The sequence below is a fragment of the Danio rerio genome, chromosome 11 (genome assembly GCF_052040795.2).
Source record: "Danio rerio strain M-AB ecotype USA chromosome 11, GRCz13ab, whole genome shotgun sequence".
Classification (NCBI taxonomy): Eukaryota; Metazoa; Chordata; class Actinopteri; order Cypriniformes; family Danionidae; genus Danio; species Danio rerio.
In genome coordinates this window covers 32,130,128-32,143,653 of record NC_141031.1, presented here as the reverse complement: position 1 = coordinate 32,143,653, position 13,526 = coordinate 32,130,128, and the positions used below count along the sequence as shown (strand labels likewise).

The 13,526-nt window shown below is 35.1% G+C and overlaps 1 protein-coding gene across 2 annotated transcripts in view; it reads left to right on the top strand.

Moving 5' to 3' along the window:
- Window positions 1-13,526, top strand: part of arhgef10la (Rho guanine nucleotide exchange factor 10 like a) — a 236,506-nt gene that overhangs the window by 45,675 nt on the left and 177,305 nt on the right. For both annotated transcript variants that reach the window (XM_087273828.1, XM_087273829.1), the window contains 4 exons: window positions 384-461; window positions 4,235-4,414; window positions 7,259-7,375; window positions 9,907-9,999. In XM_087273828.1, the coding sequence (XP_087129954.1) occupies window positions 384-461; window positions 4,235-4,414; window positions 7,259-7,375; window positions 9,907-9,999 (468 nt within the window). The remainder of the gene's footprint in view (window positions 1-383; window positions 462-4,234; window positions 4,415-7,258; window positions 7,376-9,906; window positions 10,000-13,526) is intronic.

Here is a 13,526-nt window from a genome sequence, read left to right as displayed (position 1 = left end):
ATGGCCATAAAAAAAAAATAAATAAATAAAACAATGCTTTGTTTATTGTGGTAAGAGTTTTGAAAATGTGTCAGCTGGTTGGACAAATGCTTGTTAGTGACAAAAAAAAAAAAGCTGTTTAAAAACAAAATGATGACATTTTGATTTTCAAATTCATATATATCTATTAAAAAATAAGTAAATGTTGTGTAATATGCTGTTGGTTATATTGTATTTGTTCAATTGTCTAAACTGTTTAGATGAATAGGTAGACAGTAAACATTAATGCATTAAAGTTATTAAATATGACAGTAAAGGCATTTTTGATGTTACAATGGCTTATTTTACAAAAAATACATATTATATGTCATGTTAACTATGAATGTCATTCATCTCATCCACAGATTGTTAGACGCCATATTTTGAGCTCCATTGTGCAAAGTGAAAGAAGTTACCTGGACTCTCTTAAAAGAATCCTGCAGGTAAAAAAGATCATTTATGTATTAATGTTTCATTGCATCTACCTGAATCACTGCAGATGTATTGGTGAAACTGAAAAACAAAAACAAACAGAAAAACTGTGGTAATTTGTCAGTGTCTTATTTGTTTTTTAGTATACTAAGGTCAAACTGGAATTTAATGCTTTGACACTTCAACGGCTTTTATATATATATAAAAAGTCGTTTTGTTTGATGAATTACTATTATAGTGACATTTAGGGTTTCTCAAAATGTTTGCAGTGTGTACATTAAAATGTTAGCCAAAATGTCACTGTTAATTTGTATAAATTGTTTTTGAAAGAGGCGGCATGATGGCTCAGTGGTCTGTCGCCTCACAACAAGAAGGTCGCTAGTTCGAGTCCCGAATTGACCATTTGCCATTTCTGTGTGGAGTTTGCTTGTTCTTCCTGCGTTAGCGTGGATTTCCCCTGGGTGCTCTGGTTACCCCCACAGTCTAAAGACATCCGTTTTAGGTGAATTGAATAAACTACATTTTTCCGTAATGTACGAACGTGAGTATGTATGAATGTTTCCCAGTACTGGGTTGCAACTGGAAGGGCATATGCTGTGTACAACATGTCCTGGAATAGTTGATGGTTCATTCCTCTGTGCCGACCCCTGATAAACGAGGGACTAAACCAAAGGAAAATGAATGAATGAACGTTTTTGAAAGGGCTAGAAATGATAGCTCTTCTTTAACCCTTTAAATTATATTGCTACCAATTTCTCTGGTAAATTTGTGCTTCCAAGATCACTCGAAGCAATTTTTGAGTGTTTTTATTTAATGATAAGTACAAATCCAGCTTTCAAAGCCTCAAAAGAAATGATATCGCTATAAATTGTCTTTAATATGAATTTTCGTACACATTTGCCATCTTTAAATGGAGACATGCGGGACTGGCGCGTTTCATAGTGGGGAGTTTCATTACACATAATTCTGAACTCAGCTAGTGGTTGGAGGGAAAAGCGTTTGTTATCACACTTCTTTGAAGGCACAGGCACCGTCTAAAATTGAATCACAGATCAATGACAGCTTTACGCTCTATGAAATCTAGTCACTCAGGATCTATCTCCAAGCTTTGTTGTCAAATCAAAGCTCTGTCGGGTGTACTTTACAATCCCAGCTCTCTTTATAGCATGCTAGACGTGGTCTAGGGTGGTTAGATCACGTAAAATGGCCCCTAAGCAGTGGGAATGGGAGGTGGTGTAATTAAGTTTAGCAGTGCTGTTGCGGGTAGACAGATCTTTAGTAAAAGAAATAGTCTCATTGCCTCATCTTTTGTCTTATTTTCCCTTTGTCGATAATTCATTAGCGCTGGAGACTGCAGGCTAGGAAAGAAAGCAGCCATGAAAAATCTGTTGTGTCCCCAGTCTAACTAGCAAAATGTCTTTGCTTTTAAAGATTAGGTCTTATTGGTTATCTATGGGCATCACTTCTTGTTTTGCAATTTAAGGAAATCAAGCCTAAACAAACATTTAGCTAAGCCTAATGCGAGTTTGAGAATGTTGCAGGACAGTCAAACCCTATATCAGAAGGAAAATTAGCATTAACAAGTCAATCTAATTAAGAAATTATATGGGGTTCTACACATAAGGAACTTTTTCACCGTTGCTGTCTGTGGATATACTTGTTTTTTAGTGTTTGCGCTCCAGGATTTTACTTCTAGCAATGCCATTTTGAGGAACTAAATTAGATACTCCTTCAGAATAGGGTCTAAATCTTGATTAATTCTTCTGTGTTGAATGATTGCCATACTCCATGGTGTATACCTTGCACATAGCCCATGTCTTTATGAGCACTTTTACCTCTGCATTCTCTCTGTTCTGCCCTGGCAATAACATGTATGAAACATTATAGGCAGTGGGGTTTCTGTATTGCACTATTTCCACTGCATTGTTGCGTTTCTTTGCTAGTATTTTGGGTTTATGCTGGAAATACAAGGACTGCTAGTGTAGCAGTAAATTAAGCTAACACTTATTTCAGGGTACAAAAGGTGGGAGTCAGTGATGGTTCAACAACTTTAATCATAAAGTAAACACAAAGCAGAAGTATACACTCAGAGCTCTAACAGGCAGGTGTTGACACTTGTTTAACATTCCCTCCACCAGCTTTGCCACATGGTTATTTGCTTCTCCCACACTTGTGACTATTACCAAGCGAGGATTACAGATCTTGAACTCTGTGCTATTACAACCTGTAGTTATTTATTTTTTTTTTTTTTTGAGAAGTGTGCATAAAGGTTCCACTTCAGAATACATGATTTTACAAAGGCTATGCAGTACCTACAGTACCACTGGACGTAATGAAGAGGTATAATCGTTCACACTTTATTTTGATGGTCTGTTTGTTGAATTTAAGTTACATTGCAACTAATTCTAATTGGGTTGGGGTTAGGGCCAGGGTAAGTGTAAGTTGACATGTACTTGCAAAGTTTCTTATAGTCAGTCGAATGTCTGTTTAGCAGCAGCATCAACAGATATTAAGCAAACACTACTAATACTCAAGTGGACCATCAAAATAAAGTGTTACCGTATAATCTGCCTTAATCCAGTACAATATGAGCTACATATCTATACTTTCTGTTATCAGAAGGCGATAGTGATTCTGGTGGACAGTATTCCTCCAAAACTGAATACAAACACCCATCTTTAAACATTCTCCCAAAAGACAAAATCAAGCATCAACATGCATGTGCATTTTTTTCCTCATGCAGGAACCATTTCAATCAGTGTAGGAGCCATTTTTTGTGTTGTAGTGATTTATGTTGTCCACTAGGTGTCACTAGCTGAAAACTATAACTAAGGTTCCTGTGTAAGCGAGGAAGAGCGTCAGGTATGGGAAAGCACCACACGGTTTTTGACCGTGCTACAGAGTAACTTGTTTGCTAGCCAGAAAACAGCAGTGTTTAGATACGTGCTGTGTGTACATGGAGTGAATGTTATATTGACATGATAAAGAAGAAAGGAGAAGCAAAGATTGAGGCTTTGTTTAATTCACCTGCACAAATAAAGACATTCTGCTTGAAAACAACTTTAGCATGCATGGACTCTGATTGCATGCGTGAAATACGTGCTCACCCCCATTTCTAGCGACAACAGCAATGGAAGGCTGTTATAATCAGATGTATGCCACTACAAAGGAAAAAGGCCAAATTAACTTCCAATTCATGCCGACTTACAGTGTGGGAAAATTTGTACAGATTTGACTTTCCTGTTTTCTTCCCCTTTTATTTAAATATTTTTTTGTGTTTCTGATTTCCCAGACAAAGACAGGAGTTTTCAGGAGAGTTCTTTTAAACCAGAATTTTTGGTATTACACATTATAAATTGAAGCAGGCTGAATAAATCCAACATCCTGTAGCTTGAAACAAAGAAGAGTTCATGCAGCGTAAAAAAGATTGACTAAATCATAAAAGTAAACCTGAAAATGGCTTCAAATAAGTAGGGGAATCAGGATATCTATGCATACATCTCCATGTGCTCAAATACTTGCAGTACTGCATTTCAAATATGTATTCATATATGCAAATTGGACATTTTGAATCTTGCATTCAAATGAATGAAATGGATAATGCGTAGTGAGACTTGATTTTTGTTCACCTTGCTGTTAAGATTAATTCACCACATTTTTAATCTCTTTCTCGTCAAGGTTAGGCAAGTCAAAGCTGTAAATGAATTATTCCTCATGTATAAATATAAAGATTTCTGGGTAATGTCATAAATAAGACATGTCTCCCTTTCTCACGGTCCTTTAGGAATACCAGCGACCGCTGATGGAGGCTGAGCCTCGGATTCTCAGTGTCAGGAAAATCCGGCCAATTTTTTTCCGTCTACGAGAGATCACGCAGTGTCACTCCATGTTCCAGATAGCCTTGGCATCTCGGGTGGCCGAATGGGACTCTTGTGAAAAAATTGGGGACCTGTTTGTAGCTTCAGTGAGTATGAGAATGCCTGAAAATGACTGGCCTCGAAACTGCACTACAGAACACCGAGCATTGTGTTATTTTGCTTCTCAACTGTCAAGCTGTTTCAGGTACTAACAGTTCTCTGCTCCAGTTTGCTTTAAAAGCTTTGCCAATTACTATGAGTGAGGATAGCTGTCTCCTACCAATGTAACAATGTTGGCACCATTGGGGCTGCAGGCCGTCTAATGGACTAATGAATGAGGTTTCTGTTGTGACCCTCCTCACAGGCAGCATCCATAAGCAGTTCTCATTATTCTTCTGTTAAAAGAGTGCATTTGGCCTCTTTGACCTGCTTTTATTGCATAGCACTAGTGGTCTTTATAAAGTCCCTGGAGGACAAAGAACTACCCTAGACAGACTGCTGTGCATTGAAAAGCAGAAAATAGACCCACAAACTGCATGACACGCATCATATTGCATCGCTTTGCTCAGTTTTTCAGTTGTTAAGTGCATATGTATGGGTCGAAATTGTTAAGGTTGAACTAGTAGTGGCTGAAAGCATGATTTAATTGCATTTAGTTGCTTTAGAAAACAGGTTATCACAAAACTATCCAGAAGTGAAGAACTATCTATCCAGAAGTGCATACTATACAATGCATACATAGCTGTTTGTGAATGTAAAGGTCTGCAAAATTTAAAGATTAAAGTGCTCTGTAAATCGAGTCTTCCAAAAGACAAAAAAAATTCTGAACTTCCTTTCAGGTAAATTAGAAATTCCAGTCTTGTTTCCTACACAAATCTGTTTAGGTTTGCTACAAAGTTGTATAATGCCAGCATATGGCCTTCATTGACCTCCTGTGTACGACATCTACATAGAACTTCGAACACTGTCGTTGTAGCTGAGGCCTGAAGTTTCGATTGTGTTATCAACACATCAAGGTGGTACTGTTTTTCGGTGACACAAAAAGCAAATCCATTTAGGATGAGAACTCTTGCTAGCCTGATATATGGCCAATGCTATAGTGACTATTCACATTACTGTTTATTAAAAGTGCTGATGAAGCTAAAATTCTTGTATGGTAATGTTTTCAACAGATTAGACCATCTGATCAGAATAGAGTAGGTTTGTGGGGATTTACTGTAGAGAGAGCAGAAATCCTATAATTTTTTTCTTTGGATAGACGAATCTCTTTTATTTGAGCCCCCCTTACGAAAAATAACTGCAGTAAACTAAAGTAAAACTGCAGTACAACTGCAGTATATAGAAGTATAACTGCCATACAATTAAGTACAGTTGCAAAATTGCAATACAATGAAGTATAAACACAGTTCAAATATAGTACAATAAAGTTCAACAGCAGTATAAACAAGTAAACTCCATCTTTACTGCACATGTGTTGCTGTAGTCTAATATGTCATTGGTGTGGTAAGAACTGTACTGCACTTGTGTTAAAAGGGGTTTGTTCTTTAACATCTTCCGAGAATATTTTGTACTTTTTTTAGGGCTGTTTTCTGGATTCAAGTAATTTTCCAGTTAGAATTCTAAAAGTTTATTTTCAAAAACAAATAATAAAAAAATAACTGCTGTAAACCGATCAGTTCAACAGCAGTAGCCTATATAGAATGATAACTGTGGCAAAATTCAATGCAACTGCAAAATTGCAGTATAATAAGGTATAAACACAGTTCAACTACAGTACAACAAAGTTCATCAGCAGTAATATCTGAAATATAACCGAAGTAACATTAAATAAACTGAGATGCACAATATAGTGATGTTTAATCATTTATTGCACTTAGGTACTGTACATAAGTATTTAAAGTGCACTTTCGCTTTATTATGTATTGAATTATTGTAGATGTATTTCTGTTGTTACTTATACGTCTGAAAAATGCCATACAATGTACTGTGGTAGTACTTTAGCAATACATCTGAAGTACTGAAAGCTCATTTGGAAACCATTCCCCGAGCAGGAAAAGTAGTAGCTGTACTGCAGTTGTATTGCAATAGTGGTATGGCAGTTGTACTGTTATTACTATTGTTTCAGTTGTATTGCAGAAGCAGTACTGCACTAGTAGGATCACTTCAGTACTATTTCAGTAGTTGTACTGTAGAAGTTATTCAATTGAATTGCAGTAGTTGTACTGTAGTAGTACTTCAGTTGTATTGCAGTAGATGTACTGCAGTTGGTTGTATTGTAGTACTTCAGTTGTATTGTAGTAATATTGCAATATATTTAAATAATGCAGTTCTTTCGTGTCCAAAAAACAGCACTTTTCAGAAGTTTTTGTTGATATTTTCAAATATTTTTTTAAATACTGATTTGCTGCCCTTTGCAAGATGTTGCAACTGTTTTGTGAATTTGCCCTGTATGTGAGTTTGTTGATAATAACATCTTTACCTGTGTGTATCATTTCCTGCTGTACTCAGCGGCCCCAGAGGGGAGGTACAGTTTGACAGGGGTTAATATCTATTTGTGGCTCGTTAATGTCCTCTCCAAGTCCTGCAAGCACTGCTGCTGTCAGCAGGTCTGTTCAGCTTCAATCAAAGCAGAGCGAATGGATGGCTGCCATTTTGCCTGCTCTAAAACACCCGGCAGTAATGGACTGTCAAAGATGTTTAGGTCCCTGGGATGGCAAACAGTGGTGCTGCGCTGCATAAATACCCCACTAAAATTACTGTTTACTTCCATCCCTTTGCCCTGTAATCACCTTTATAGTAGCCTGCCCACCACGACAGCAAAATTCAAGAGCAAGCTCAGCTCTGAAGGAGAAAGCGTGCATGTTGAGAGATGCTTAAGCAAAGTGGAAAATGAACATAAAAGCAAATGGAATTGTTTTTCTGAACAATTTTCTCTCTCGATTTCCCCATAGTTTTCCAAGTCTATGGTGCTGGACGTTTATAGTGATTACGTCAATAACTTCACCAATGCCATGGCCCTCATTAAGAAAGCCTGCTTGTCTAAACCAGCATTTCTGGAGTTCCTCAAGGTAAGTGCTGATGTTTGCTGCCAGTAGCCTCTTCAAGAAACTAAAATTTGCTAGTTGGTAGGTTCCGTTTGGTTGGTTTGCATTGGTAGGTTCCATTCTTTTCCTTGGACATGGGTCTGTGCAAGTAAATGCAAGTGCTTTAAACAAAACGAGAAAAACACACCCACAAAAACACAGAATGTAAAGAAAAGCATAAAAACATAGACATTTTTGCACATTTTTGCTCATTAATTTTAGAAATAAATTCAAAGAAACTGCAATTAGGGTGTCTCGGTGGGTAGCACAGTTTCCTCACAGCATGAAGGTCGCTTGGTAGAGCCTTGACTGGGTCAGTTGGCATTTCTGTGTGGAGTTTGTATGTTCTCCCTGTGTTGGTGTGGGTTTCCTCCGGGTGCTCCGGTTTACCCCACAGTACAAAGACATGTAATACAATTAGGCAAGCTAAATATGAATGAGTGTGTATGGATGTTTTCTAATGATGGGTTGCTGGAAGGGCATCCGCTGCATAAAGCATATGGTGGATAAGTTAGCGGTTAATTTTGCTGTGGCGACCCCAGATTAATAAAGGGACTAAGCCGAAAATAAAATAAATGAATGAATGAAACTGCAAGCAAAATTAAATTAAAAATAAAAGAAATTGTAGTTTCCTATAAAGCATGCTGAATCATGTCTCTAATCTTTCAATTTACTGCTTATTTGCATAAAGATTAAATTTATCTATGGTGTTACCTGAAAATATTAAGAACATGGAAGTACATGTAAAAGATTAATTTTAAGTAAAAAATTAAAAACTTAGCATTTATCACAGCACAATTTAATAAATATCACTCTAGCTATGAATGCAACAGAAGCCATTTGTACTTCTAGTGTAATTTTAGCCTTTCTAATTCAGGAGAGTCATCATAAATGATGTGAGTTAAAGTAAAAAAAAATGTCAGGAAAAAAAACTCAAATGTTTGTGTAATTTGAAACGTTTTATCTGTTGAACAGAAAATAAGATATTTTGAAGCTGTAAAACTTATACAAACAAATACTATAGAAGTCAATTTCAGCTTTCTTCAGAATATCTTCTTTCACATTTAACAGAAGAAAGAGATAAGTAATGAGTAATTAAATAGAATCTTCTTTTTTTTTTTTGGTTGATCTACCCCTTTAAACCTCTGGATGTCATGTCATTCCTTTTAGGAGTTTTTTTTCTTTCAAAGAGATATATAAATATTTAAACCATAAAAGGCAGTGGGGTCCAATATTTGATTGGATTGCAATGATTTTCTTTTTTTGAATGCACAGTGCTCAGCATAACTGAGTACACACCATTTTGAAAATGAATATTTGTATCCATTTCTTAGTGAATATAGGCAATGCATTTTGGTGCATTTAAACGAAACGGATTTATTAAACAGATATATTTATTAAAATAATAATTTAGTCACCAAACATATATAGACATTTAAAGATAATACAATTAAATTTAAGCAAAATATTGCAAAAATAATAATAATAAAATAATAATTCCAACCTACAAAATTTCAAGTACATTTTTAATTTACATTTTTTTTTTTAATTTGTATTCTATATTTTTCTATAACATATAAATTTGGGTGTACTAGTTTTTTTGGTTGTTATTGCAAGGTGTTTTGTTAGATAAGCTCCAGATACTGACTAATCTAATGTATATGCACAAATACAGTATTGTATAGTTTCCTGTTTAAAATATAAATTTAAAAGATAGATTTGCAAGGGGTGTACTTTATATATACTGAGCACTGCACATTATAAAACGTGAAAATTTGAACAAAAATGTTTTTTGTCTAACTGCACTGGCATGTTTTTTCTAAGCATAAACATTTTGAAAATAAACATATGTTTTTCTATTAAATGCAATTATAAACATCCTATGCTATGTATTGTTTTAAGTAATTGTGTCAGGGGTTGTTTTTGCTTTCTACAATAACATTACCTCAAGTAATATATAATAATATTATACTTGTTATAATATTTTACCTCAAAATGAGACAAAGACTACTTAAGCAGAAGAAATGATTAAAGCCTGAATTGCTTAAAACCTATATTTGGATAATTTCAGTGAAGTCACATATACTTTCTAAGTGTTGCACTTTTTAATTCAAAATATTTACCTGTTAATATATAAGGCTCAGGCTATCTGTTCTATCAAATTCTATAAAGCACAAAGATGTGTACAAAGCAACACATTTAGAGACCAACTGGAATCTTTATCATCTACAGAAGTGACTGAACTCCACAAACACACAGTCAACAGTACTCTAATATCCTGCTTTGAAACCTACTGGAAAGCTCTCAAGTGCTCTCTGACAGTGCAGCGTTTAATGATTGCTGGAGTCTGCTGGCAGGCGCTAAAGAATCGATAGTTTAATACTAACCTTCACCCACCTTTCTGACTATCTAGAGTGTCAAGATTCCTCTGCTCTATATGTGGAAATGACTCTGTCTACCATTTGCTTTTTCTTCACCTTCTTATAAAGAGTGGGTGCTTCTCTTTATGTTCACAGAGGAAGCAGGCATCGAGCGTTGATCGCATAACCCTTTATGGTCTGATGGTGAAGCCTATTCAGCGCTTTCCACAGTTCATTCTCCTCTTGCAGGTCAGTATTTACCCATAAACGTCGTTTAGAGCTCTGAAGGGGGCGTGCTCTTTCAAGTGACTGGAAATTAGTTTCCAGGCAAGTCTATTAGAAACTGAAGGACTGGCTAAGAGCATGCCAGGTCTTCTGGCAGCTTATTAGTTCATGGGTTTGCTCTTCATTTGGCTTTTGTGGTGGAACAGCATTGACTTTATATCAGTGATTCTGAAAGGCCAACACAATATCTGAAGCACTGTCCTTTCAAAATGTTCAACTTTATTTATGATTGTTTGGAAAACTTTATGAATGTCACAAATTCCCTGATATATATGTCGCTTGTGCTAAATGGCAAAGTCTTTGGACACCCCTCCAAATTATTGAATTCTTGTGTTCCAGTCACTTGCCACAGGTGTATAAAATCGAGCATCTAGACATGCAAAATGCTTATACAAACAATTTTGAAAGAATTGGTCACGCTAAGGAGTTCAATAATTTCTAGCATAGTACTGTGATAGATTGCATCTTGTACAATATCAATGTGTAAAGTCCATTAATGAAACTACCTCACTACTAAATATGTCAATTGTCAACTTTTTGTGATATTATACCAAAGTGGAAGCAAATGGGAACAACAGCAAATCAGCCATAAAGTTGTAGGCCACAAAATATCTAAGGCATGCAGAAATGTAAAATCAGTAGCTACAGACCTCCAAACTTATTGTAACCTTCAGATTAGCTCAAAAACAGTGTGTAGAGAGCATCTTGAAATGGGTTTTCAGGACCAATCAGCTGCATCCAAGCCTGACATCACCAAGTGGTTGTTTTTCAAGGGTTAGGCTCGATCCCTTATTTCTAGTGAAAGGAACATTTAATTATTCAGCATGCAAAGGCATTTTGGACAATGTCATCTTCCCAACTTTGTAGGAATAGTTTGGGGTTCAAAATAGCTGTCCACTAGTACACAAAGCAAGATCCATAAAGACATGAGCAAGTTTTGTGTGGAAGAATTTGACTGGTCTACACAGAGTCCTGACCTTAACCTAAAAGAGTACTTTTAGATAAATTGGACAAATACCGTGTAGCTAGACTTTTTTTTGTCCAACATCAGTGCTGGACCTTACAAATGTGCTTTTAGACGAATGGTCAAAATTCATATAAACACACTCCTAAACCTTGTGAAATGCATTCCAAGAGGATTTGAAGCTACATAGCTGTAAATTGGGGGGCAACAAAATCAACATGTCTGTAAAGGCAGATCTCCTAAAACAGTGGTTCCCAACCTTTTTCTTTGGGGCCCCTCCCATGAACATATACAAACATTGGAGCCCCCCCACCATATAAATACACACGCACGCACACACATATATACTGTCTATATATATATATATATATATATATATATATATATATATATATATATATATATATATATATATATATATATATATATATATATATATATATATATATATATATATACTGTATGTGTGTGTTTGTGTAATATTAATATATAATATGTATAGAAAATATAAATTAATCACTTTTAACTTGTCTTGGCCTTCAATAAAACTAATCTTTGTCTAATCTTTTTCTTTGCCTCTGAAGAACCACTGCATTTACGTTTCTCTGCCATTTTTGGTTTGATTTTGCCTTTACGACGCGTTGCACAAGCACATTGCGTGAGCAAAATTTAAATAATTATTTAAAGTTATTTATTTTAATTATTTTTACTATTATATTGGAATTTTAAGCATGTTTTGATTTTGATTTTTTTTAGTACTTGAAAATACATATATAATAGTAGGGCTGCTTGATTTTGGGAAAATCATAATAACAATTATTTTGGTCATAATTGTAATCACGATTATTTAAAACGATTATCAGTTAAAGTCAAAATTATTAGCACTCCTGAGAATTTTTTTTTTTTAGAAATATTTCCCAAAATTATGTTTAACAGAGCAAGGAATTTTAACAGTATTTCCTATAATATTTTTCTTCTAGGCTTATTTGTTTTATTTTAGCTAGAATAATAACAGGTTTAAATATTTTGAAACCAATTTAACTTCAATATTATTAGCCCCCTTATGCAATATATATTTTTGATTGTCTGCAGAATAAACTACTGTCATACAATGACTTGCCTTATTACCCTAATTAAGCCTTTAAACTGCAATTTAATCTGAATGCTTGTATTTTGAAAAATATCTAGTAAAATATTATGTACTGTCATCATAGCAAAGATAAAAGAAATAAGTAATTAGAAATGAGATATCAAAACTAATATGTTCAGAAATAAGTAAAAAAAAATCTTTCCATTAAACAGAAATTGGGCTGGAAAATGGTTGCTAATATTCAGGAGGGCTAATAATTCTGACTTCAAGTGTATACATACAGTTATTTCCACCTTGCAAAGGAAAGAGAAATAAATACAATAGAATAAAAATATTAAACAAACTGTGATTTAAGCATCTTCACTGTAAGAAAAACACTTTAGCTACAGCAGTCCTTCAGTCAAGACTAGTGAGGGATTTTGTCATTGTTTGATTAATGATAAAAAAAGGCGGTAGCAGGAATATTTCTCGCTGTCTCTTTAATGGTTTCTCTTTCACGTCTTTTGATCCTCAACTCGTTTGTTTATTACACAAATGAGGGTTAATATAAATAATCAATAAAAACAGCGTTTTGACATCTTTTTGACCATTAATGTGCTCACGTTAAGATGACTTTAGATGTCTGCGCTCCGCTGCTCGTCTCAGTGTGCGAATGAGAGCGAATGCTGACCGGCCGCATGCTTCTGACTGCGTGTGCTTGCTGCACACACAAATAAGCACGCAGTCTTTCGCGCTTTTAGAAGCAACAAACGTGAACAACTGTACAGGGGGCGGTTTATGATGCAATAAACTATCTCGATTAATGCTTTTTTAATAATCGTTTGAAATCGAAACTGGATTTTCGATTAATTGTACAGCCCTATAAAATAGTGGAGCATTTTTATGCCTTTTTCTACCTCAACACTTATCCTCTCCCGCGTCCCCCTTGTGAACTCTGGCGCCCCCCTTAGGGGGGCGCGGACCCCAGGTTGGGAACGACTGTCCTAAAACATTTAGAATGGATGTACTTCAGAAGGGACTTCAATCAAAACAGCAGTGTTGAAAATAACTTATTTTTCATATTTAATTCAGCTTAATTATTTTAATATGATTATTTTATTGCTTAAATAATAATTTAAACAATTATCCTTAAACTTAAACAACAATCATATAAACTGGTATTTTTAAGAAATACAATTATTGTTTATTAAGAAATATAACTTGAACTTGAATTAATCAAAATCTTAATCATAAGCATGCTCCTTGCTAAATTAGGAACTTCCTCTACCTCAAAATTGTCCTCCATTTGTAAGAATAAATGTCGAAAAGCAAGTCACGTATTGAAATCTCATTTATGATCTGCTTTAGAAATATCACATTGACTTCAGCCAGCTCGGATGACGCTGAAATGTCTTGAATTCATCAAATTTGCATCTGCAAAGTGTTCACACAACTGTC